Raw genomic sequence first — 26,721 nt, 5'->3', positions numbered from 1 at the left:
AACCCCCCGAAAAAAAAATATTTTTGCAACTCCTCAACCTCATTGCTCCTAATTCTAAAAACTAAGGGTATACTTATTTTAGTGGGTAAGCAACCCAATCAGATATTAGATGCTGCACATATACTTCACATATATAACAAGCTATATGAAGAAATAATTCATTCAGTGTAGTCATGTTAGAAACTAATTTAAAGGAGACATATTGGATAAATGGTAAAAATGCTAATTTTGTAGGCAATTATGAATAATATATGGTGCTGATTTCCCTTTGTGCTAAACATTAATCCTATCTGTAACAATGGCCCCTTTATTGGAGCTCCCTATAGATCCTATCACTTCTCTGTCAGAGTTTGAAATGAGGGATGGGCGTGTCCTCACGGTCCCTGCCAGAAGCACAGTAGGAGGGGGAGAGCCAATCACAGCCCTGCACTCACACAAGCACAGACAGGCTTCAGTTCCCTATCGGGTCAGTCTAGCTGCTGATTGGTTCCTATCCTACAGTTCAGTGCACTGAGGGCCGCCGGCTCCCCAGCTCATCCAGAGAATTCAGCCAGCAGGAACAGATGGGCGGGGCTAGTGGGGTTTTGGGTGAATTTCTCAATAAATCAGTCCTAAACACAACTTTTTTAGCACAATCCTTCTATATCTAAAGTACAATTCCCTGGTACATTCTTAATTTTTATAGGATATGTCTCCTTTAAGCCTGGAATAGTCTTGAAATGAGGGTATATATGACTGTATTTATCAAGTGAGTTGAAAGTACTATAAAGCTTACAACAGTAATCTATTTTCACTCAGCAATGCACATATATAGGAAATACCAAACCTAAAGCTCACCCACCTCTGTATACCCTGGAATGTGCTGCTTGCCATATCAACAATGCCACCAGTTGGGCGTGCTACAACTCCTACAAGACCTTTTCCTATGCCCTTGAAAAAGCCTGCAGCTCCTTCTTTTTTTGCACCTGCAATATGAAAATGTAATTTTTACACAAAAGACTAGAGTAAGAGAGGCACACAGAATTTTGCATGTACAAAATGTGAAATGCATTTCTTTGCAAGCCAAAATTTATATAGTGTAAATAAAGTTTATTTTGCCAACACAATACAAAATAAGTTTAAAATTATGTCTTAGGGTGACTCATTTTGAGTTTGTAATTCCTGGAAATTATGTACCTACTATGCTGTTGCTGAAAATGTCTGCATTCTATGGCCAAGATGCAGGTTCACAAACATAACAGCTTTATATTTGGAGGGCAGAGCTACAATGGATAACTGTGGAGGCCTGAATATACCCAGAGATGCTCCCACACAGGCTGTGACAGCAAACTACTCATGAGAAATGCACCAGATTGATATAGTTCGCTGTGTGATGCACCATAGAACAGAGAGCACAAGTAGGTAACACCTACTTAAAGGTGGTCTTTTCTCTATATTTAAGTTAAGGTTCCCAGTATTAATTATGAGTCTAAGCATAGTTGCCCTTTATATTGCATTAAAGCATTAAACTCATCTTTATCTGCCTACCTTCCACTGGTTTGGTGATTATTCCAGTTACACCTCCAACTACCCCCTGAAAAAAAAAAACAGAGTGTGTCATCATACTGAACATGAAAGAACCACTTATTCATAGCTTAACCCTTTATAACAATAAATAATCATCGAGCAAAAACAAAACAAGGCATATATAAGAATAAATATATTAACATTTTAGGCTTTAGTTAAAGATGAGACTAGTGGCAGTGGCTTTTCTCTACCTGTGGTTTGTATGCTTTCGCAGGTTAAGAATAATAATTGCTACTTTGTCAGTTTCAGAGTATATTCATTGCATAAAAAGCTGGCAGTCTTTGCTGTGTAAAGTAGGATATATTTCAGTTCACTCTATCCCTCACATGACAGGCTGCTCCATTAACTCAACAGATAAAAAACATTTCAGATAAACAAAACATCATATGATTTGTGGTCAGCTTTGTTTATATTCAGTGATCATGTTTTGCCTAATTACTACTTGTAACCTGAGATAGTATGAATTGGGAAGCTTTGTTCTCTTCCTTATGCACAAATCATATCATTTGGTTATAAAATATCTGGATCAGAAAAACACAAGTTCCGAGCAATTGTTAAAACATACCCGTAAAAATCCTTTTCCACCCTTGGCCAGGCTCTCTCCAAAGTCTTTTGGCTGCCTGCCCATCTCTTGCCTCCGCTTCTGCTGGTACTCTTTATCCATAGTGATGGCTGCTAGCCCCTTCCCAACAGTACCTGTGATGCGGGATACCATACCAGCTGCTCCACCTTAATAGAGAAAAGATGGGGTATAACTAAACATAACCTTCAGCCCACCTCAGCAATACAGAAAAAAAATGTTGGTTCTTATTATATATATTTTTTTGTTATGCTTTAGCACAGTTTAAAATATTTCTGTATACATGGTAACTACTGACTGAAATCTTACAGAAAGTAAAATGGCAGAACTACATTGTCTACTTTTGTACAACGTGTGCCATAACAAAAGCTGCTCTAAATATTCTCTTTGCAGAAAAACATCCAAATGAGGACAGGCAATATTTGGCCTTGTGAATAAGCTGTGGCTCCTAATGCTATGATCTCAACATCTCCTAGCCTGTCCATCAGGACAGTATATGCCCATTTTTAAATCCATTATAATAATCCATAGGGCGTGTGTCTAACATACATTTTACTATTTTGTTAATAAAAAACAAACTATCAGTCCACTAAGATGCTCTTTATTTAAAAAACAAACTGTCCCTTGCCCCAGTTGCAACAAACAAGCAGGTTTATTTCTCACCAGTCCTACACAAACAAGAACATACCTACAGTGTGACCAAGAAGACTTTTCATGCCAATAACAAGACCTTCTGCAAACTCCTCTGGCCCCTGCACAGCTCCCTGTGAAGGAAAAGAAACACATTACAGCTCTAAAATGAAAACTATACCCCCAGAATGAATACTTAACCAACAGATATTATATATATTATAACATATATTATATATATATATTATATTATGTTAAGTGACCTATTAAAGAATCTCGCCAAAGTGGAATATATATATCAGTAAATATTTATACATCCTTTCCCTTGAGCCACCGTTTAATGATGGGCTGTGTGCTCCCTCAGAGATCACATGACATCACATGACCATTAAAATTGCAACTTTCTATTTAGGATTACCCTATAGCACATACTACTAAAAATATACAATATTTACAAAATATATTTGTATGAAAATGGTTTATTTAGATGAAGCAGGTTTTACATATGATCTTATTTATGCAATATATTTTTATAGAGACCTACATTGTTTGGGGGTATAGTTTGGCAATGAAGGAAAATGGGTCAGGAGACTTTTACATGAGAATGCCATGTATAGGCAATTATGTATAGACAAATATTCATAGCCAGTTGCAAAATACATTGTATACATGCATTAGAAATGCCACATATCAAAAGTCTCTGAGGAGTCCCTAGACCTTAGAAAGGAACAATGCTAAAACATGCTAGAACAATGCTAAAATCAAGTTTTAATTTTCTGACACTACAATCATCACTAAACATCATTTATAAGAGTATCTATACATCTACTTTTTACAGGATCTTCCGGGTATTTGTGTAATACATAAACAGTGTCTTGCAAGATCCCTGAGCAGTTTTCTCATTTTGGCAAAGAATGCTACATTGAAATATTGTCCTCTTTATTTTTTAATCATTTTTCAAAATAAAATAAAATCATTCAATAAGCATTGCCACTTACAGTAGTTTTAATATGAACATTGTTTTACATCAGAAAAAAGTATATGAAATATTCAGCTTTGAATTCCAAAATAAATTGATGTAGCCTTATTCAGGGTGCTTGTCTGAGCATTGCAATATAACCATAATGTTAAATCATATACTCTCCTTCATATATATATTTTAATTGGCATCTATCTAGTGCTAAACTCCTGAATTAAATCTGTGAATCAAGGTTCTACAGGCTTTTAGTCATACCTGGAATGGTTCATAAAAGAATGCCTCTACGCCTTCAGTAAGTCCTCTAATTAGGCCAAAAGGATTCCCTAGGACATCGAGGCCCAACACAAGGACATACACTTGCTTCAAGAACTAGTGGAAGAAAGTGCAACATGTAAAATCATATACATTTTGGGTAGCGTCTGGCAAGTAGCGTATTTAAAACGTTTGTCAAGTTTAATCAATTAAACTCAGAACACAAACAAAATGCAACTATATATTTAGGATTACATCCATATATGATCTTAACCTCTAAAAGCACAGAACAGACGCGCAGTTATTTAAACTATATATCTTGAATTTTTTCATCAAAAGTTACGGCACATATGTACCTGTTCAGTATAATGTCTAACCACCAGATTCCTTAATTGGTTTTGTTTGTAGAACTGGTACTTCAATTCAAAACAGGCTAACCTGAAGAAACAAAGAAAAGATCATGCCACTCACTTGCCGAAGCAAAAGACTAAACATATGTATTTTACATGAGTATGTCGTCTTACTTGAAAATGAGATCATCTACATCAGTAAGTGTAGCTCCAATGCTCTTCAGTAGAAGGTTAACTGATGCGATGGCAATAATTTCTTTTTCTTCTTTATTTGACTGTTCTCCACCTGCTCCCAAAGACAGGCTAAGGTGCAACTGTGAAAAAAGTAAAAAGAAGGCAAATAATAGTTAGACGTGCAATATGAGATTGAACAGTTTGAAAGATAAAAAAAAAAAAAAAAAAGATATCCTGAAAAATGGGGCCACCTTAAAGTGATACTGACACTAAAAAATTATTTATAAAAATGATTTATAAATGTGCCTTACCTTCAGTGGAGAGATGTGAAAATGCTCAAAAAAGCTTGGAAATGATATATCTGTCAAGGAAGATTCCATCAGCTCTGTGTTTAAGGAGTCAAGATCTTTTTGTATAAGTTGTGTCTATATTGTTAATAAAGAGAAAGATCTTCCATTAACAAACCTTGTTTTCTAAAATTGTTTGTACTCTAGATATATCTAATATCATGAAAAGACTAAGTGGTTGTTGGAAATAGTTACTATATTGAAAAGGAGATATTGTTTATGTCTGTGCCATATGGTAATAAAAGTTACAGAGGAAACTTACAGAACAAATTTCTAGTAAGAAAAACAATAACATAGAAAAAAATCTAAACAGGATTTAACAATATCATTAGGATGGTATAATAATCTATGTCAGGGGTCTCCAACCTTTTTTACCTGCGAGCAATATTTAAATATAAAAAAAAGTTTGGGAGCAACACAGGCATGATAAAGTTTCTAGGGGATGACCAGGCGGACTACAGGAGGCTCTTTGGCACTACACATGGTCGTTATGCCTTCAGAAATTGGGCACTTGCTTTGAGGCCACTGGAAGCAACATTAAGATGGTTGGTGATCAAGATGTTGCTCGCGAGCCATTGGTTGGGGATCACTGATCTAAATATAGCTAGAAGATAGAAGGGGTGATAAAAATGAATAAGAAATTTAAACAAACTGCCAACATGATGAATCTGTTTCTGGCAAAAACAAAAAAAGGTTACAGAAGACCAGGAATGTAGAATCTATATTTTTGAATTCCAGTTAAATAAATGGAAGAACTACTTTCTAGACAACACATGGCAGTTGCTGCCACTTAAAGGGTTAAATGCACGCAATATTCAAGCACAATGAATTTCTTGTGTCTGAATACAATGTGTAATGTTTAGTAAAACCAGTATTGATAGGAAAAATGTTACTTATATTTTGAAAAACACAAGGGATTTTTTGTGCTTCCATAGTACGTACAGTAAAATCAAATGGTTGTTTCATTTATTAACAGAACAACCCAGTGTGTGTTTTAGCAATTATGAGTATTAAAGGGAAACAACATCCACCCTGTGGTTTTTTAAATGCTGCCACCCCTGCCACCTCCCCAACCTGGTTCCAAAATAGTTGTCCACATTCTCCTACATCTGTGCAGAAAACATACAACAGGTATGATGGATTGCATGTTTGGCAGTCACATCCCGTAAAGGCTCTATAGTAGTGATCACTGATCATGGTCCTGGTCGTGGCATTCAATGCATATGGCTCATAAATGGCCATCATTGTGAGGCCTCAGGTAGTGATGCAGCAAACAAGGCAGGTGCCAACTCAGATGCATAGCTCTGCATTTGCTACCTAGGAATGGGGCGACTAGAGTTGGGGAGGGGCAAGGGGTCCTGTGTAGGGAGCCTATGGTTAAAGGGGTAGTTCAGCTTTAAATTTACTTTTAGAATGACATACACAGCTATACTCAGACAATTTGCAATTGTTCTTTTTTGTTTTTTAAATGATTTAGTTATTCTTTCAGCAGCTGCCAAGTTTACAATTTTAACAGCTATCTGGTTGCAGTATTTTCAATAATTAATGTTTTTCAATACCTGTAAAAATTATAAGGGTATTTATATACATCGTTAGATGTACAGAAGCACAGATTAAAATCCACTAGGGTTTCTCATGATAAACACCTACAATTAATGTAGCAATCAGTACTCATATACTGTTCTGATCTTCTTTTGGCACAAATAAAACTGGGGTTTGCGTTACTGGAGGGCAAGATGCCAAAATACACACCTACCTATAAATTTAACTCCAGGAACATGTACCAACAAAAGGCCCACTACAAAAAGCTACTTACGCGCTGTTTTTCTGCATTTGGATCGGTTTCTGGAGTAAAGAGCCCAATGACTGCAGCTAAGAAGCCTTGATCCAGCTTTAATGCCATGCACTGCGTCAAAACCATGAAGTATCTGAGCAGAATTCATAAAGATAAATCATTTTGGTGACACTAATAAATGATAACACTATCCCTGTAAGTAAAAAAACTCTCCTGTTCCCAAAATACATCTGCATGAGTATGGTTCCCAGGTTTTATTATGCAGCTGGCAAACAGAAGCATGTGCCATGGGCTAGGGCCATGGATTGGCTACCAGTGTAGGCAATCCATGGTCACTGTTCACTTAGTGACCATGGTCACTGTTCACCATCATGTAACCTGGGAACAGAAATGAGGAGGCCAATATGGCAGCCACCAACGCATTAGTTATGTAATAAAAGGTTTAAAGTTTGCTACAGGTCAAATCTCCAAAGCAAAAATTTAATATGCTATGGGTTACTGCACGTCAATAGTGTCCTGACAAAACCATGACAATTACCCTGCATCTGAGGAATTCTCAAACCATAACTGTGGTTACACAATAGCTAGGCATATTTTGGTCAACTTGTGGAAAATCTGACTACTCATCACATATGACAAATAAACCAGATATCACTGCAACTTAGCCACACATATACTGTATATGGCCAAATCGCTCATTTTGTAGTTTAGCAAAGAGGGGGCTCATGCATCTCCAAATTGGCTAATCGCTTGACACATGAGAATAATATTAGGCTTGATAAGGGGCTGGTGGAAAGCCTGAAATAAAAAAACTGCTTTTTCTTGCTGTTCTACTGGATCAGATTTACTACTGACGCAAGAGAATAATTAGTTCCAAAACTTCATAGAACCTACAACATACAGCTGCACTAAAATGCAAATCTCTTGACTTAAATTTCCACTTAATTAGGGGTAAAGTATTGTTCTGAAACAGGCAGGTTATTCACTTATTTTGCACAAAGCTTTTACATTTCCCATACAAATATACATACTTAAATTGCATCACTTTGCTGAATTCGTTGAATCTTGTAATTATGCTGACATCAATAAAAGGTTTGGGCTCTAAAATAAATCAAATAAGCTTGTTATTCCACCAACGATACCATTTTTAAATTATTGTAAACACCATATGGTTTATTTTTAATTGTCAGACCATAAAAACCATAATAACACATGCCTCAATAACATAAGTATTCATTACTCACAGCATAATACCTTTACAGTTGGTAGAGATCTTTCAGAATTATAGAAATAACTGAACGACCTCATTAAATTTCTTTAGAAAAAAATATATATTTTTTTACTTATTCTGTATAAAATCCTTTCTCACAAAATTTGAATTTTTACATTTTAGATGTTTGGAACTTTGTTTTTCTATTTGACAATTCTTAGCAACCTACCATGTACATTATAGTAAGAACATACTGTATTTGTAGTGCACCCTTGCACTGTCTATATGGAGTATATAGTACTCTGGAATTAATTTTAAAATATTATTATGTAGAATCTTGCCAAACAGGTTTAAGAGTTGCAGAAAAACTTTTTTCTTTACCAGAATCCAGGGCAACAGATTTAGGTGGTATTACTGGATGGAAAACAACAGGAAACATTGAACCAGGAAGATGATTATCCACCTATGAAAAATATGGAGAATTAACCAAAAAATAAAATAAAAACACACAGACATTTTGGTGCTCACAAATGTGAGCTAGATGTGTCTTCAATTTTCACCAGATGCAGGGAATTGAAATTACACACTTATCTTTTTCCAAGCTGCATATCTATTCATCAGCAGATTTTAAGGTACACATAGGGGCTGATTCATCAAAGTTTGAATTGCGAAATGGGTAAAATTTGGATTAGATACGATCATTTCTGATCATCGCAAATATCATGAAAATGCTTACAAAAAAAATTGTATTAGTCACGATAATATCGTATTGGCGATCAAACAGTCACAAAATTTTCGTATCCGAACGGTCGTAACCGGAGGGAAAACCTTTCTGACTTTGATCCTTCTGTGCATGATTTTGGAAGCCTCCCATAGGACTCAATGGCACTCTGCAGCTCCATCCTGGCCCAAGGAAAGTCTCCCATAGGGCTCAATGGCACTCTGCAGCTCCAACCTGGCCATAGAAGATTCACGATACTGAAGCTTGAATGAATCCAAAACTTTCGTACTTGGAGCGACGATTTTGTCCCACAACTTGTCGCGCTTTTTGTCGCAAAGTACGAAAAAGCCATGCAAATTAACAAAAAAGTCGCAAAAAAGACGCACAGTACAAAAAATACGTTTTTTTTGTATTCGGAAGCTATCATACTTTGATAAATGTGCCCCATAATATAAAATTTTTAGATACCATATTAGATACAATTTTAGAGTCATATTCCTTGTAAAGAGTACAACTTACCCTTTGTATTACAATGCTCAATCCGTCTTATTTTGAATATGACCATTACAAGTACGAGGTATGAGATCTGTTATCCAGAAAGTTCTGAACCAGAAGGCCATCTCCCATAGACTCAATTTTAATCAAATCATTCAAAATCTAAAAAATGATTTTCTTTATCACTGTAATAATAAAACAGGACCTTGTACTTGATTTCAACTAAGATATAATTAATTGTTATTGGACCCAAAACAATCCTATTGGGTTTATTTAGTGTTTAAATTAATTTTTAGCAGGTTTAAAGTATAGTGATCCAAATTACTAAAATACCTCTTATTTGGAAAAACCCAGGTCCAAAGCATTCTGGATAACAGGTCCCAACCTGTAACAATTTTGTGGATTTGTCCAGTCCACATAAGCCTGTCAGTACTCAACCGGTCTACCATCACCTATAGCACAAATTCAGCCAATCTTCTCTTTAGCATGATCAGTGATCTTCCATCCAAACCCTTGACTTCTGCTACTAAATAAGGCTATAAGGCTATGTCAGGTTGTGCTTAATGGTTCTTTTCTTTATAAGCATCAGTTGCTCAAAAATATGGATCAATGTTACACCTGGGCAGTAACCCATGGCAACCCATCAAATGTATGCTTTCATTGTTACATACATAGTTACATAGTTACATAGGGTTGAAAAAAGACCTGTGTCCATCAAGTTCAACCCATCCAAGTAAACCCAGCACACCTAACCCACACCTACCAATCTATACACTCACATACATAAACTATAAATACAACCACTAGTACTAACTGTAGATATTAGTATCACAATAGCCTTGGATATTCTGCTTGTTCAAGAACTCATCCAGGCCCCTCTTAAAGGCATTAACAGAATCTGCCATTACCACATCACTAGGAAGGGCATTCCATAACCTCACTGCCCTCACCGTGAAAAACCACCTACGCTGCTTCAAATGGAAGCTCCTTTCCTCTAATCTAAAGGGGTGACCTCTGGTGCGTTGATTGTTTTTATGGGAAAAAAGAACATCCCCCAACTGCCTATAATCCCCTCTAATGTACTTGTACAGAGTAATCATGTCCCCTCGCAAGCGCCTCTTTTCCAGAGCAAACAACCCCAACCTCGACAGCCTCACCTCATAGTTTAAATCTTCCATCCCCTTAACCAGTTTAGTTGCACGTCTCTGTACTCTCTCCAGCTCATTAATATCCTTCTTAAGGACTGGAGCCCAAAACTGCACTGCATACTCAAGGTGAGGCCTTACCAGGGACCTATAAAGGGGCAAAATTATGTTCTCATCCCTTGAGTCAATGCCCTTTTTTATACAAGACAGCACTTTATTTGCTTTAGTAGCCACAGAATGACACTGCCTGGCATTAGACAACTTGTTATCAACAAAAACCCCTAGATCCTTCTCCATTAAGGATACCCCCAACACACTACAATTCAGTAGATAGTTTGCGTTTATATTATTTCTACCAAAGTGCATAACTTTGCACTTATCAACATTGAACCTCATTTTCCAGTTTGCTGCCCAGTTATCTAATTTTGTCAAATCGCTCTGCAAAGCGGCAGCATCCTGCATGGAACTTATAGTTTTGCACAATTTAGTGTCATCAGCAAAAATAGAAACAGTACTGTCTATGCCCACCTCCAGGTCATTAATAAACAAGTTAAACAGCAAAGGCCCAAGGACTGACCCCTGCGGTACTCCACTAACCACATTGGTCCAATTAGAAAATGTTCCATTTACAACCACTCTTTGTACTCTATCCTTCAGCCAGTTCTCTATCCAATTACAAATATTATGTTCTAGGCCAATATTCCTTAATTTGATCATTAACCTTCTGTGAGGTACTGTATCAAACGCTTTAGCAAAGTCCAAGTAGATGACATCAACTGCCATTCCAGCATCAAGGTTCCTGCTCACTTCCTCATAAAAGGCAACTAAATTAGTCTGGCAAGATCTGTTACGCATAAAACCATGCTGGCACAAGCTAATAGTATTGTGAACTGCAATGTATTTTCCTACTACTGATGTCAGACTAACAGGCCTATAGTTTTCAGGCTGAGAACGGGATCCCTTTTTAAATAACGGCACCACATTAGCAATCCGCCAGTCTCTTGGCACCATGCCAGACCTCAATGAATCCTGAAAAATTAAGTGAAGAGGTTTGGCAATCACAGCGCTCAGCTCATTTAATACCCTGGGATGAATCCCATCCGGCCCTGGACCTTTGTTTACCTTTACATGTTCAAGTCTCTTTTGAATTTCCTCCCGAGTGACCCATGCGCCAGTAGCTAAATTACTAGAACTGGGCATATTACAAGGGAAGCCTTCATTAGCTGGCTCCTCAGATGTATAGACAGATGAAAAATAAGAGTTCAAAATTTCAGCTTTTTCCCCGTTTTCATCAACCAACGTACCCCCCCGTGATAATAAAGTTCCCACCCCTTCTTGCTTCATTTTTTTACTATTCACATAATTAAAAAATAATTTTGGATTCTTTTTACTCCTAGCTGCAATATCCCTTTCCATCTCTATTTTAGCTTGCCTGATAGCTTTGTTCAAACTGCAGCTGGCTAAAGAAAGCCAGTCACTGATGGCTGGTATGGCTTACTGTCCATGTGCACATTTGCACATTATAAATGAGCCCCACGGAATGTTTGTCACCAGTGTTAAATAGCGGGAGACAAAATGTCGAAAAATGGCCGAAAAATGTCATCCAATATTCAGATTTACAAAGACAGACTGATGCTGTGCATTTTCCGGAGATAATTATGAATTATTTTAACTCTTCAGTTAGAGGACTGTTCTGTTATTATGATATGCAGTGTAGTATCATGTCTTAATAATACCAATGCGTCTATTTTTACATTTCAAAATAGGGCATGACCAAATGTTTAAATTGTTAAAGTGACCCCAGAAATAATATCTGTACCTTACCTGAAGCCAGTATAACTGGGCTCGTAAGCTTCTTTGGTGAGGAGACTGTTTGAATTCCATGTAGATTCCAGACATGAAGTTTCTTCTGATGCTACATTTTATAGGAAGGCGCATTTCCATTGGAACTTTGCTGAAGCAGACCTGCACAAAGCAGCAGAGATGAAGTGGAAAAGCAGTTGAAGGGTTAAGATATACAGGAACACCCATTTTACATTTTTCAGGAAACCAGAAAAAATGGTGTAAAATTCAGGAAAATGTAAAATCAGGGAAATGTGTTGAAACAACTTAAGTACTCAAAAGGATATAAACACAGACGTTAGATTTCCTTTAAAATGCAATATTTACTGGGTTAATTTCAAGGCTTAAGCAGTGCAGCATTAAAGGAGACATATAGCATAAGTGAAAATCCCCCCCAATCTTGTAGGCAATAATGAAAAATATATGGTGCTGGTTTCACTTTGGGCTAAAATTAGCTCTAAAAATGGCTCTTGTATTGGAGCTCCCTATAGATTTGCTACAGCCCCTGTCTGTTTCCAGTAAGGGGTGGGCATGTTCTAATGGTCCCTGCCAGAAGCACAGCAGGAGAAGGTTAGCCAATTACAGCCCTGCATTCACACAAGCAAAGACCGGCTTCGGTTCTTAGGTCAGCTGTGGATAGGTTCCTACCCTACAGCGCAGTGTACCACAGAGTGCCACCGGCCCCCTGCACAGCCAGTGAAAGAATCAACAGGAAGTGGAAGAGATGAGCGAGACTAGTAGGGTTTATGAAGAAATTATCAATAAATCAGGCCCAAACACAAATGTGCATATTCATTCTATATTTGAGTATAGTACACTGGCACATTCTTGTTTTTCACACAATATGTCTCCTTTAATGTTACATTATGGGGGGCATGTGCAAGACCTCTCTCACAGTAATTTGTGCATGACTGTATGTAGCTTTGAGGTGACTTCTAATACTCATATTTTTCAATAAGTGGTGCTTTATTTATTACAATACACAAGTTTTAGTGAGTCATGTGACAGGAATTACATCACTGATTATAACTGATTAAGCACCATTTATAAAGTAAATAAAGTACCACCTGTTGAAAAATATGAGGATATAAAAAGTTATTTTGAAGTTCCTTGACCTTATTTTTTACTAGAGGGGGTACTTAATTCACTTTATAATTTACAGGATTGCAAAACTTTTTTTGGTTATTTATTATATAACAAATGAATGGTAATGCACATGGCAAATGAGCCTTGGCATTTAAGTTCTGCAATAGCTGTACTGTCAAACATTGCCTATTGATATGTCCCTCTTCACATCCAAAAGGTAAAACCCACCACAAAGTTTTCTTCTACAGAAACCCATCCTTGCTCTTCATTAGTCAGGTATTTCTCGTAGGCACCCTCCAGTTGAAAAATCTGTTTTTGGTTAAACGGCTGCCATTTGTGCTTTCGTTTCATCTCCCATATGACACCAGAACTATAAGATAGAATCAACAATGGCAGGATCAAGGACCATACAGCACTTACCGATCTATATTTTATACAAAGACAAGGCCACTGTTTCGACAGCATTGGAGCTTTGCTCCAAAGTGCAAGTAGTGGCTTTAGACCTTTAAATAAATGGCTTTGATTCGAGAACCAAATGTTGCAATCACAACAATGATTGAACTTAGTAAATGAGCCCAAACATTTCTTAAAAGGAATTAGGTATCAAATTACCTAATGATCCCTATATAGGAGATTTCATGTCTGCTGTCATTGTTGACAAGAGACAGGCCAAGGCTGTGTAGGGAAACAGTGACCTCTTGATCGGACTGCTCCATCTCTTCTGCTTGCCGTGCTTTGGTCACTACAGCGACATCTTCTGTAAAAAGTAGCACTCTCTGACGACCATCAAGGAAAGAAACCCAGTGGATTTGGACGTTCTGATTATATGCAAACTGTCCACTTTCATCCTGCAAAACAGCCGACACAAGAGAAAGAATATTTACACACTACAAATAAGTAGACAACATAAGCCAATACATTCAATAGAGAATACCATTAAAACTGGGCTTATTTAAAAGGTACATATTATATATAATGATTTCCAATTGGTTGGAGTCCTTCCATTCAATAGATCTGAAAGTCCAGAAAATTGTTATGCTTATCAATATAACCAAGGTCACTTGGTTAACAAAGTTAACAAATAGTGCCATTACCCTACAACTGCCATGTGGGCTTCCAGGTTACAACAAAAGACCTGGGCTGTCTAGGATTTGGTACTTTTCACTGGTATAAATTTCAATTACTTTAGAAGTTTGAATATACTTTATATAAATAAAATGATGTGTATTCATTGGGTCATCCACTCAAGTTGGAACATGTTTGAAAAATGTGATGCACAACTTTTTCTTGGATTTTTACATGATTATGATTACCCCATTTATCAGGTGGGGTGAAATCCTAGCCGCTTTGCCTAGAGCACTCCTGTTCCTTCACCAGTAATGATCAGAAACCCTTCATTCAAAGTGCTATATATATATATATATATATAAATATATATATATAATAAAAAAATAGTCCAAAGAATTGTGAACAAGATGTAAATGCAAAAACATAAAGGTTTATTACTCGACGTATATATTTATTACACTTCTTATGAGGGTCGGTATATTACACATTGCTACTGTACCAACCTTAAGAAGGTCTACCTCCCTAGTAGTTGAGGCACATTTCCAGTTTAGTTTTTTGGTCCCTGTTGGATCTTCCCATGCAAAAAGTCGTGCCTCCCCTGGGCCAAGTTCTTTTTCAATTTCTGTTCCGCTGTGTGGAAGGAATAGTAAATATATGATGGAAGTGCAATTTATGTTCCAGCCAATTATAGTATACTCTCCTTAATTAAGGTAAACTGACCTCTGGTTATATGTTAGCTTAGCATGAGGCATGTGGTTTATGATGAGAGCAGGAGCAGCACCCTTGTAGTAATCGGAGAATGTAATAACTGTTGAATGATCAGCAATACTGACATCTACTATAATGCCTGTATTCTGCAAAGGTATATAAGTAAGGAATAGTTACTGCATTTCACATCCCTTCAATTTATATAGCACAACATGACCAAAACGACCATTAAAATTAAAGGGGGATTTAAACGGAAAGATAAAAAGTTTGCAGAATTTAAACAAAAGCAATTCTAAAGAACTTTACAGTACATATTAATTACATTTTCCATACTTGTAAATATATTTGTACATATAACTACTACTGAAAGCTGTATATGTCTGTCCTCATCTACTGCTTGCACTGCTGGTTCTGACTACATGCACCATTGAAATAATGTTACAGTTGACAGCTATACTATAGCAAAGACACAATTTTTAATGTACACTTCTGTGATTCTCATTCTTTACACATCTGTTAATCATAAAACAAGCAAAGCGCTATGGTGAAATGTAGTCTTGCCTGAAAGGGAGCCGACTACTATAACAAAGCACCTCTTTAGACTTGAGGAAATAAGTGATTTGAAGCAATACATTATATTATATATATTATATAATTGTACAAACTGTACAACTGAAGTGGAGTTAACGTACCAGTGTGAAGACCTAGTCCAAACTCACGGACAATACATATAGAAAGAAACAAAAAGGTCCAGACTCATTTAAATGAGTCTGGACCTTTTTGTTTCTTTATATATATATTATATATATATATACAGGTCCTTTTCAAAAAATTAGCATATTGTGATAAAGTTCATTATTTTCTGTAATGTACTGATAAACATTAGACTTTCATATATTTTAGATTCATTACACACAACTGAAGTAGTTCAAGCCTTTTCTTGTTTTAATATTGATGATTGTGGCATACAGCTCATGAAAACCCAAAATTCCTATCTCAAAAAATTAGCATATTTCATCCGACCAATAAAAGAAAAGTGTTTTTAATACAAAAAAAGTCAACCTTCAAATAATTATGTTCAGTTATGCACTCAATACTTGGTCGGGAATCCTTTTGCAGAAATGACTGCTTCAATGTGGCGTGGCATGGAGGCAATCAGCCTGTGGCACTGCTCAGGTGTTATGGAGGCCCAGGATGCTTCAATAGCGGCCTTAAGCTCATCCAGAGTGTTGGGTCTTGTGTCTCTCAACTTTCTCTTCACAATATCCCACAGATTCTCTATGGGGTTCAGGTCAGGAGAGTTGGCAGGCCAATTGAGCACAGTAATACCATGGTCAGTAAACCATTTACCAGTGGTTTTGGCACTGTGAGCAGGTGCCAGGTTGTGCTGAAAAATGAAATCTTCATCTCCATAAAGCTTTTCAGCAGATGGAAGCATGAAGTGCTCCAAAATCTCCTGATAGCTAGCTGCATTGACCCTGCCCTTGATAAAACACAGTGGACCAACACCAGCAGCTGACATGGCACCCCAGACCATCACTGACTGTGGGTACTTGACACTGGACTTCAGGAATTTTGGTATTTCCCTCTCCCCAGTCTTCCTCCAGACTCTGGCACCTTGATTTCCGAATGACATACTTTGGACCACTGAGCAACAGTCCAGTGCTGCTTCTCTGTAGCCCAGGTCAGGCGCTTCTGCCGCTGTTTCTGGTTCAAAAGTGGCTTGACCTGGGGAATGCGGCACCTGTAGCCCATTTCCTGCACACGCCTGTACACGGTGGCTCTGGATGTTTCTACTCCAGACTCAGTCCACTGCTTCCGCAGGTCCCCCAAGGTCAGGAATCGGTCCTTCTCCACAATCTTCCTCAGGGCCCAGTCACCTCTTCTCGTTGTGCAGCGTTTTCTGCCACACTTTTTCCTTCCCACAGACTTCCCACTGAGGTGCCTTGATACAGCACTCTGGGAACAGCCTATTCGTTCAGAAATTTCTTTCTGTGTCTTACCCTCTTGCTTGAGGGTGTCAATGATGGCCTTCTGGACAGCAGTCAGGTTGGCAGTCTTACCCATGATTGCGGTTTTGAGTAATGAACCAGGCTGGGAGTTTCTAAAAGCCTCAGGAATCTTTTTAAGGTTTTTAGAGTTAATTAGTTGATTCAGATGATTAGGTTAATAGCTCGTTTAGAGAACCTTTTCATGATATGCTAATTTTTTGAGATAGGAATTTTGGGTTTTCATGAGCTGTATGCCACAATCATCAATATTAAAACAAGAAAAGGCTTGGACTACTTCAGTTGTGTGTAATGAATCTAAAATATATGAAAGTCTAATGTTTATCAGTACATTACAGAAAATAATGAACTTTATCACAATATGCTAATTTTTTGAAAAGGACCTGTATATATATATATATATATATAGAAAATAATCATCTGTGGCCAGCACACCCTTCAATGTTTCATCAAAAAATTTTTTATTGCAGATATATTGTTAAAACCAACGTTTCGGTCCTTGTTAGGACCTTTCTCAAGGATAAAAAACAATAGTGCATCACATCACATCTAAATACCTGTGTACCCTAGCATGTGAAATTAGGTGCCCAATCCCCATTCTCTGACCATTATGTAATTAACCAATGTGGTTACTTGTGTACAAATTTGAATAGTCCAATGTGTGGCCATTATTTGTGCATGTGTATATCCATTCTAAAAAAAATATATATATCTCTTATTATATCATGACCTAAGTGATTCTATAAAATATCAACCAAAGTGCAATAATCGCATATCATAAATAATTGCATGATATAAAATATTTGTTGTTTGGGCCTGTCGCGTAATGTATTTATTATAATAAAAGTTATGTTTTAAATGATTCCCGGTGTGCACCAATATCACTAGATTTCTATTTTTAATGCTTAATTGGTAGCACCCGGGTCTATGGACTATGCTTAGGAGTGCTGAATCTACGTATCGTATATATATATATATATATATATATACAGATATATAGATATAGATAGAGAGATGTGAGATATAGGCAGGTCTGTTGTATGTAATGCATGTGTCCTGGGGTTCATTTAGAGGGGGGGGGGGTGAGCTTAATGGACTTTTGTCTTTTTCAACCCAAATTAACTATGTAATATTGTTTCAATGGTAAATGCAGCCAACAAACAATGTAAGAAATATAATTTATGTTTCCAAAAAAACTTTATTGCAATTATTATATTTCATTATGGTAAAATTTTAGATTTGGGATTACAGACCTTCAGGGGAAATTTTCAGCATGTCCAAGGTTAAAAAGGGGGTTGAAAGGGAAAGAGGGCTCATTACACTGCAGTGGGCAACTTCCAACCACTTTCATTAAAGGTATATGTGTCAAAATGCACTCTTCGCACTTCCGTATAAGTATGCTCGGTGCCGTTCAGTCCTTCCTGCCTTCATTTTCAAACCAGGCGCTACTGCACCTATCGATGCAAGGGAACCCTGGAGCTACTGCCAACTTCTGACCAGACAGCAGCTCGAGGATTCCCACAGCGTCCTGCCCCAAGTGCCGTAGCGCAGTTGTGCCAAAAGAATAGGATGCACAGCTCACTCGTACACTGACCAGCAAAAACTACTCCTAACAGACTTCCAAAATATTTGGCACCACTGTGTCTGATTTGTGAGGAAGTGCATAAGATATTGTGTCAGAATTAACGCCCCTCTGTGCCCATAATGGCGCTGGAATTCAGAGGAAAAGACACATGGCAATTGTGCTATAAATTGCACTTTGCTTACTGCATTTCACAACAAATGCTATGGTCTGATCCAAATTTCATACAGAGGCATGCCGGGGTTTCATTGGGGGGGGCAGTTCCTTTGGATTAAGTTGCAGTTACAAACATTTAAAAGAATGCTTTAAAAATGCATTGAAGGAACATAGTAGATTATTTTATACAGAACAGACATCAATGACAAATAAAAAGAAATGGTTATTTGAGGGTATGCTCATCATGCTTCTTACCATGCTCTCCAGACTGAGCAGTGTGCCATTGTCCTGTTTATTGAAAAAAAAAGGTTTGGATATTCCTTCGCATCCAATAACTCTCACACATAACTTTCCAGATATGTTTTCAGGCCAGAAAGGGATACACTGAAATAGAAAAAGAAGAGTGTAAAATTGTATAGAAACCAGCACCACAAAGAACAGTTTAAAGGCACTACACTTTTCTCTACTAACCAGCTATTTAGCCTACATTATATTGCTTAAAGTGGACCTGTCACCCAGACATAAAAAACTGTATAATAAAAGTCCTTTTCAAATTAAACATCAAATCCAAATTCATTTTTATATTAACACATCCAAACCCATTATAAAGGCATTTAAAAATCCCAGCTGTTAATCATATATTGCTTGCCCCGCCTCTATGTTCAACTAACAATATAGAAAATAATTTGGAGTTATTTCTTAGGGTGACAGGTACCCCTTAAGACAACTGTCCAAGTGATTATATGGCATGGGTGCAAGTTGAGGGGGTCGCAACTGGGGTGGGGGGCTTTGAAGTGGTAGTCCCAGTGGGCCCTGGGCTCCCCAGTCTGACACTGTCTATTGCTTGGGTTAGGGCCCTATGGGGTATGGGGGTCACATTAGCAGCCTGGAATACACTACACTGACTGGAATAAAGTACATTTTTAAAAAAGTTGCTAAATAATGGCTGATGATCAGTTTGTGGATTACACTATTGTGATCTACCAGTTATCTGTTCAATACTCATTTGATACTAATATCATGAGCTACTTTTTAGTCACCATCCATCTAAATTACAAACACAGACACGGTAAAACACAAAAACAAAGAAATTCATGTACCTCAGATGAAGAAACATAATTCCACTTGATGTCTGTAGGGGAAACATCAGTTGCCATTTCCCCCACTTCAATCTCCAGCTTGGATTTGTTAACAAGAGTGTAAAATGGAGTCAAAGTTACAATCCGACTCAGATTAAAACTGCTCATTTTTATATTTACTCCAACCTTGGAAAAACAGAAAGGGGAAAAAAAACAGCTGTACTAGCACATCAAAAACTGCTTGGATTCTGCTGAAATACTGTTAACATAACAATAGGCATACAGTAACTACAAGCCCAAGTAATCACTAAAAGCCCTATTAGCACATCCATATTTAATCATCTGAGTATCAGTTACAAATTGCCTCTTGTTACTCTGTGTGCACCCATTCAGTAGGGCCCTTTTCATTCACAAATATATAAAGCAATGTTGGAAGGGGTGTTTTGTCCTTTGCTGTTTTCTACCAGATGGCAGCAGCAGACCAAACACCCTCTGTGTCTTAGCCCTTAGGACAATGATACAAAGGATATAGCCTGCTACTGCCCATCACTGAAATTGCAGCAGGTATGTCATTCAAGCCACATAATCCAACTAAAATTCCTGCTGGTGTATTTTTGAGCAATTTGTTCTTTTGATTGGCATACCAGCAGCAATTTGATTTTCTTTCAACGGTGAGGCATTTTGGCATTTTACTGCCAACAGATTTGCCATCTAGAACAATTTATTTATTCTGCAGAAACCATTACCATACCCGAGTAAACAGCTTTAGAAGCTTTCTCTGTTTTGCTTAAGATAGCAGCTGCCATTTTAAGTAGCTTCCTGCCTGCTGCTCTAGCTGTTATAGCTGAGATCACACATTCCTAAGGGAGGGGGGAGGGAGTTCTTAGCAATCTCTTAGCAGGAGAAGGGAGAGAGGAAAGAGCTGTGCAGACTCTGGCCACGGGAATTAAGGCTGTTTCTGAGAGAGGAAGTCAGACACTGGAACACAATGTTTTCAAAAAAAGAAACAAGAAATCCTATGTTTCTTTTGAGGACTCAGTGCAACATTACTGTAAGTGCTTATGGCTGTATTTACATAGACCTTTCTGCTAAAGCTTACTTAGTTTTTACCTTTTCTTCTCCTTTAAATCAATTTTTCAGCTAAAGAAAGGGATTGCTATCCATTATAGTTGACTCATATTGCTTGGCCAGGTTTGATACTGTACCCGTAGCTCAAGTTATCTTGGTAGAACATTTGTAATTAACATAAACACAATAATGCTAATGGCACATGGTTCAGTTTCTCTGATCTGCTGACTTCCACACCTTGTATGTGGTTGGGATGACAGGTATGGGAACAGGCAGTGGACACGCACAGTGGTTTTTGGAACTTTAGGGTATATTCCATGCCTGTCAGTGCACACACATGCAAGGTGTGGAAGGCAGCGGATTGACTTGTATACACCATCTAGGAAAATGACCCATTTTAGACTAAGAATAGATTGCTATTAAAGGAAAAGGAAAGGTAAAAACTAAGTAAGCTTTATCGGAAAGGTCTATGTAATACAGTCACAGAAATGCTGCACTGAGTTCTCTATCAAAAGAAACAGGATTTCCTGTCTCTGTAATTCCTGTGGCAGAGTCTGCGCAGCTCTCTCCTCTCTCCTGCTTCCCCCTCCCACAAGAATACTAAGAACTTCCTCCCCCCCTTAGGAATGTGTGATCTGAGCCAATCAGCAGGAAGCTTCCTCATAGTCTTACAAACTGTGCATGTACAGGGCTCTTGGTCTTGGTGCAGGAGCGAGGCATTATGGGAATTTTCTTCACAGAGCTCAGAGTTTTTTTTTTTTCCCTATGAGGCTTCTGATCATCTGAACCGGAGAAATATGGGGAGACTTAAGGGCACTATTGAGAGAACTGAAGGTATGCCTGCAGCTTCAGATTAACTATTTATTTGCCTTTCCTTCTCCTTTAAAACTACATAATCATGGACAAAAATATTTACACTTTTGTACACAAATGACTCACAAGGGGTAAAAATATTTATATACAATAGATTTTAGAGCAATAATATCACACCCTGGGCGCATTTAGAGACATTTAGGACATTCAGGAAAATAGATACTTGCCAACTGTATATTGAATACTACAGCTAGTGTTTCTCTGCAATCCACTGCCTTCCACCTAGTATTAAGAATACACTGAAAAGCACAACATACATCAGTACTCACACATGGGCAGACTTCTGTACACCTTGGGAATCTGCTCGTGTGTGCACTGACAGGGAACTGCCATGCATGTCAGCGCATTCTAAAGACAGGGCAAAAGGCAGCAAACTGACAATGCTATACGAAACGGACATAAATGAATTTTGTTTCAATAAAGCTCACCAGGTATTCCATTTTCACTGCAGGGCACTTCACACAGCCATAACTTCCAACTGTATCCAGTGAAAACCCGGTAGACCAGGAACTTGTAGATATACACAACTGAATCTGTATTACAGCAATACAAAAACTGGTTATTTTTTCATTAAAATGTTCTTCCCAAACATTGTTTAGAACTCTTTTACAGTGAGATTTATTGACAACACAAGAATTAAACAAATATATAAATATATATTTTAGGGTGCTACAAGCACTGGCCAGCCCTCTTTAACAGTATTGGCATTTAGATCAAACATATTGACTAGGGTCTAACAGTTAGGGTTGATAACTTTTTAAAGCAAAGCATTTGAGTATGAGCTTGTTATTTTTCACTATTGGGGAGGAAGCATTGCTTGCACTATTGCCCCAGGTATAATAAAACCTGCTACCACACTGACGAAAGGTAAAAAGGAAAGATATGGGCTGATGTAAAAAAAATAAACCAATCCGTTTTTTTTCTGTAAAATGATATCTGCTATTATTAAATGAAAATGGTAAGACATGTAACAATAGCTATCACCAATAATTTAACACATAGAATCAAAGTGTACCTTGTTCTTGCTAAAAATATTTTTCTTCTTGAACGAGAAGAGAATCACATCTCTATAGTCTGAAGGATGCTTCACGTGTATATCCTCTGCCTTATACTGGAGGATACGTGAGGTCTTGTTTATTATCCAGTACGGACTGTAAACAGACAACACCATGCGGTTTCCAATGTGCCTGACATGCACAGAAAGGTCCACTGTCAAAAGTTCTGAGGAGTCAGCAGTAAAAAGTACTGGAAAAAATTCAGATAGATTCTCATGAACTCGTATGTGGCCGTTCCAATTCCTCCCTTGATACTTAATTAGGAAAAGCTCCATGATCTCTCCACTGATCCGTGATTGAAGAACATCTAAGGAGCTTCCTTCTGCCAACTCATGTGTTTCTGCAGCACCCTGTAATGTAATATATATATTATATATATATATATATATATATATAGATAATATACATACACACATAGAAACATAGTTTTACAGATATAGATTGTAATCTTTTATGTTTAATTTACATCTTGTAAAGAGCTGTGAACCTTTGTTATTTACAAATATTATGAAACAGTTTATTTTACTCAAGATATACCTCAGCATTTACCTCAAGAAGGAATCGTATGGAGTAAGGTACAAGGTTTCTAACTGTCAAAGTTGGGTATAGATGGATGATATAGGCTGGATCCCACTCCTTCTCCCCATTTCTGGAGATAAAGTTGATTTCATCAGGCACTGCCGAGCAGTTCACCATCAGGGGCAGAAAGCTGATCTCAGAGGCTGGGCACTGCAGGGTGCATCTAACTTCACTGCTCCTGTGCACCATTTCCTTCCATGTGATATAGCTTGTAGATTCCTTAAATTGTTCCTCTAGAGCACCTGCAGGCCTCAAGAACAGCTGACACCTAGGAGTATTACAGTATTTAATCTAAATCTTCTCTGTGCCACAGAGTCAGCAACAAGCAGCAGACCAGTATATTGAACAATCCTTAAAGTAAAACTCTACTCCTGAAGAATGCAGGTCTCTATAAAAACATATTGCATAAAACAGCCCATAAATAATAACCTGCTTTATCTGAATCCATTATTTTGGGATTTGGCCAAACCCCAAATCCTTTGTGAAAGATTTGGCCAAATACCGAACCAAATCCGAATTTGCTTATGGGTCAAATAGAACTGTCGCGCAGCATGCAGTTAAAAATTTTAAACGTCCATGTTCATGTGAAAAGAAGTCACATGATTTTAAGGATGCGGTTTGGCCAGCCATGTGGATTCGGCCAAATCTAAATCCTGCTGAAAACTGAATCTTGGTTGAATCCTGAACCCAATCCTGGAATTTTCAGAAAAATACACTTTTTTCTAGCAGTATGTGCCATTGGCTAATCTTAATTGCAAAATTATAATAACGTTCCAAGTGCAATAAACGGTGTTGTGTTAATCTCATAAAAAGGTATTTAGACAAGTGCTGTGTTGAAGACCCTTCAGGTATGTCACATCAAGGATAATTGGTCAGTCATCCAATGGTAAAAATGCCTACTTCACCAAACTCTATAAATAAACACACCCAAATCATAAATCCATGTTGTCTTTATGTATTCAAATAATACTCATAAATGGGAAAATGCATATAGTACTGCAGGTATTTTTAAAAACAATGTGCCGCTACAACCCTACAACTTGATAGACTTTATGGTGTAACCTACCTTAAAGGAACAGTTCAGTTAAAAATGAAACTGGGTAAAATGGAAAGCCTGCGCATTTGCAATATAGTTAGTCAGGCAAAAATGGAATCTATAAAGGCTGGAGTGAGCAGATGTCTAACATTATAGCCAGAACTTTACCTTCTGCTTTCAGCTCTCTAAACTCTTAGTTAGTCAGTGACTTTAGGGAGGGCCACATGGGACATACCTGTCCAGTTAGTTTGTGAGCATGCAGGTCAGTATGTCCCATATCCCCCCCCCCCCCCAAGTCACTGATTGGCTACTGACTGCTAACTGCTAAGAGAGCTGTAAAGGAGGAAGTAGAGTTCTGGCCATTATGTTAGACATCTGCCCGCTCCAGTCCTTATACATTACATTTTTGCCTAACACTGAACTGCTCCTTTAAGGGTCTTTAGCACATGGCACCTAAACCTTTTTATGAAATTAACAAAGCACTGCTTGTTGCCATTGGCATTTTATAATAAATAATAAAGTGTTTTCCCAACACAAATTTGTTTTGTATATAGACAATTGCTGAGTCAACAACCTTGTGGTTTTAAGGTCTGACAGAGAATCACATCCTCATAATATTACTGTTTGCAAAGAAATACATAATTAAAATGTAAATCCTCTTCTAATAAGCTGGGAAATACCTTTGGAGGGGTCATTGGCTGCTGTGCCACTAAAACTGTGTTATGGTAAAATACATTTCCTTTTTTTGTTTATGGGATGTTGTACAGATAAAATAATGACAACTTTAAATTGAAGCATTGAAGAAAGCTCTTATTCTCTTATTATTACAAAAGCATGTGTTTGTAGGGTCAAGATGCAGCAGCAGTCACTGAAATGTACCTGTAGGAATCAAGTGGCACATGGAACTCCTCATCCTGTCTGGCCACTCCAATTGGCTCCAGGAGCTTAGCAGAGGCCACAAACTTGTAAACAGTAAATGGGATAGAAAAATGGTTTTTAATCTGAAAGATAAAAAAAACAATATTGCAATTTCTTTTAGGATTACACATGTATATGTATGTATATATAACTAATAAAGGGCTACTAGGGTATGCAGCAGTGTAGAATTTTATAGGACACAGAGAGAGGAGAAATATTATAAGCAATAAATAAGTATAAATATACAAAGAATAAATGCCATGTGGTAAAAGACACAGTAGAAAGTCCTTGTCCTCTATAGCTTACAATCTAAGAGGGTGGATAACATACAGGCACACATATGATGGGTCTTGGCCCTAAAGTTCCAAGACTGGAACAGATAATTGCCCACATTCCACAAACCTGTTTTTTTTTTAATTATAACATGAACCTATGGCTACAGAAATAAACAGAGATAGCAAAATATTGGTAGTCTTTGAAGATGTTGGCTTTGCTAAAGACCTCTAAGGGTAAATGAGGTATGACTGGCAAACAGTGAAACTGGCATTGAGCTGATTGTGAAAAGCTACATAGTAGAATTTTGCCACAACTAATAAAATAAGACCAATTTTGTATTTGTAAAAACTAGGGTGGTTTGATGTGCATCTCTGTTTATTTTGTTCAAATGTATATAGATAAAAGATACAACCAATGAATATCACAAGACATTCCAGTACAATCCCAACAGGTTACATTAATTGCGGATGATGGGTGGGCATCCTTCTATGTTTAAAGGAATACTCTTGTGGAAAACATGTTTTTTTTCAAAACACATCAGTTAATAGAGCTTCTCCAGCAGAATCCTATATTGAAATCCATTTTTCATAAACACAAATAGATTGTTTTATATTTAATTTTGAAATTTCACATGGGGCTAGCCATATTCTTCATCCCCCCCCCTCCCCCTCCCAGCAGCCGATCAGCAGAGCAGTAGGAAGGCAGCAAGATAGCAACAACCAGTAGATGCCAGAATAGCACTCAATAGTAAGAAATCCAAGTCCGGCTTGGGACTCCTCCAGTTGCATGGGAGAAGGAGAAACAATAAACTACCTGAAAGCAGTTCTAATGTGTATTGCTGGCTCCTTCTAATAGCTCATAAAAAGTATGTTCAGCACAAGCCTTATGGTTACCTCAGGGAGACTTACTTAAATCATATTAACCTAAGTTACTGACCAATCATAAGTTCACACATTTACCTATGGTCAGTCAAGTTAATAGCATGGGTCAATTTTAGTTGGTGTGTTCCTGGAGTTTCTACAGTGAGGACACAGATGCCAGACTCAATGGAAAGGTGAGTATAAAGGAGGCAGTGGAATTCTATGTAACATACATACATTTGTAATTATCTTTGTAAATATCTGTTATATATTGTATGTTTG

The 26,721-nt window shown here is 37.5% G+C and overlaps 1 protein-coding gene across 6 annotated transcripts in view; it reads right to left on the bottom strand.

Moving 5' to 3' along the window:
* vps13c (vacuolar protein sorting 13 homolog C) overlaps window positions 1-26,721 on the bottom strand; it is a 119,168-nt gene that overhangs the window by 7,190 nt on the left and 85,257 nt on the right. For 4 of the 6 annotated variants that reach the window (XM_031899120.1, XM_031899123.1, XM_031899119.1 and 1 more), the window contains 22 exons: window positions 25,265-25,386; window positions 23,308-23,617; window positions 22,731-23,120; window positions 22,144-22,248; window positions 19,796-19,960; window positions 18,951-19,079; window positions 14,961-15,094; window positions 14,744-14,870; window positions 13,785-14,020; window positions 13,401-13,542; window positions 12,069-12,209; window positions 8,265-8,346; window positions 7,705-7,774; window positions 6,695-6,806; window positions 4,843-4,956; window positions 4,532-4,671; window positions 4,364-4,445; window positions 4,011-4,124; window positions 2,835-2,910; window positions 2,132-2,295; window positions 1,528-1,573; window positions 842-965 (listed from right to left, as the gene is read on the bottom strand). In XM_031899120.1, coding sequence (XP_031754980.1) covers window positions 842-965; window positions 1,528-1,573; window positions 2,132-2,295; window positions 2,835-2,910; window positions 4,011-4,124; window positions 4,364-4,445; window positions 4,532-4,671; window positions 4,843-4,956; window positions 6,695-6,806; window positions 7,705-7,774; window positions 8,265-8,346; window positions 12,069-12,209; window positions 13,401-13,542; window positions 13,785-14,020; window positions 14,744-14,870; window positions 14,961-15,094; window positions 18,951-19,079; window positions 19,796-19,960; window positions 22,144-22,248; window positions 22,731-23,120; window positions 23,308-23,617; window positions 25,265-25,386 — 3,125 coding nt within the window. The remainder of the gene's footprint in view (window positions 1-841; window positions 966-1,527; window positions 1,574-2,131; window positions 2,296-2,834; window positions 2,911-4,010; window positions 4,125-4,363; window positions 4,446-4,531; window positions 4,672-4,842; window positions 4,957-6,694; window positions 6,807-7,704; window positions 7,775-8,264; window positions 8,347-12,068; window positions 12,210-13,400; window positions 13,543-13,784; window positions 14,021-14,743; window positions 14,871-14,960; window positions 15,095-18,950; window positions 19,080-19,795; window positions 19,961-22,143; window positions 22,249-22,730; window positions 23,121-23,307; window positions 23,618-25,264; window positions 25,387-26,721) is intronic. The other 2 variants (XM_031899121.1, XM_031899124.1) reach the window with 1 other exon arrangement.

Source organism: Xenopus tropicalis, chromosome 3, assembly GCF_000004195.4.
Source record: "Xenopus tropicalis strain Nigerian chromosome 3, UCB_Xtro_10.0, whole genome shotgun sequence".
Taxonomy (NCBI): domain Eukaryota; kingdom Metazoa; phylum Chordata; class Amphibia; order Anura; family Pipidae; genus Xenopus; species Xenopus tropicalis.
The sequence above is the reverse complement of the archived record's forward strand: the minus strand, read 5'-3'. Positions and strand labels throughout refer to the sequence as shown.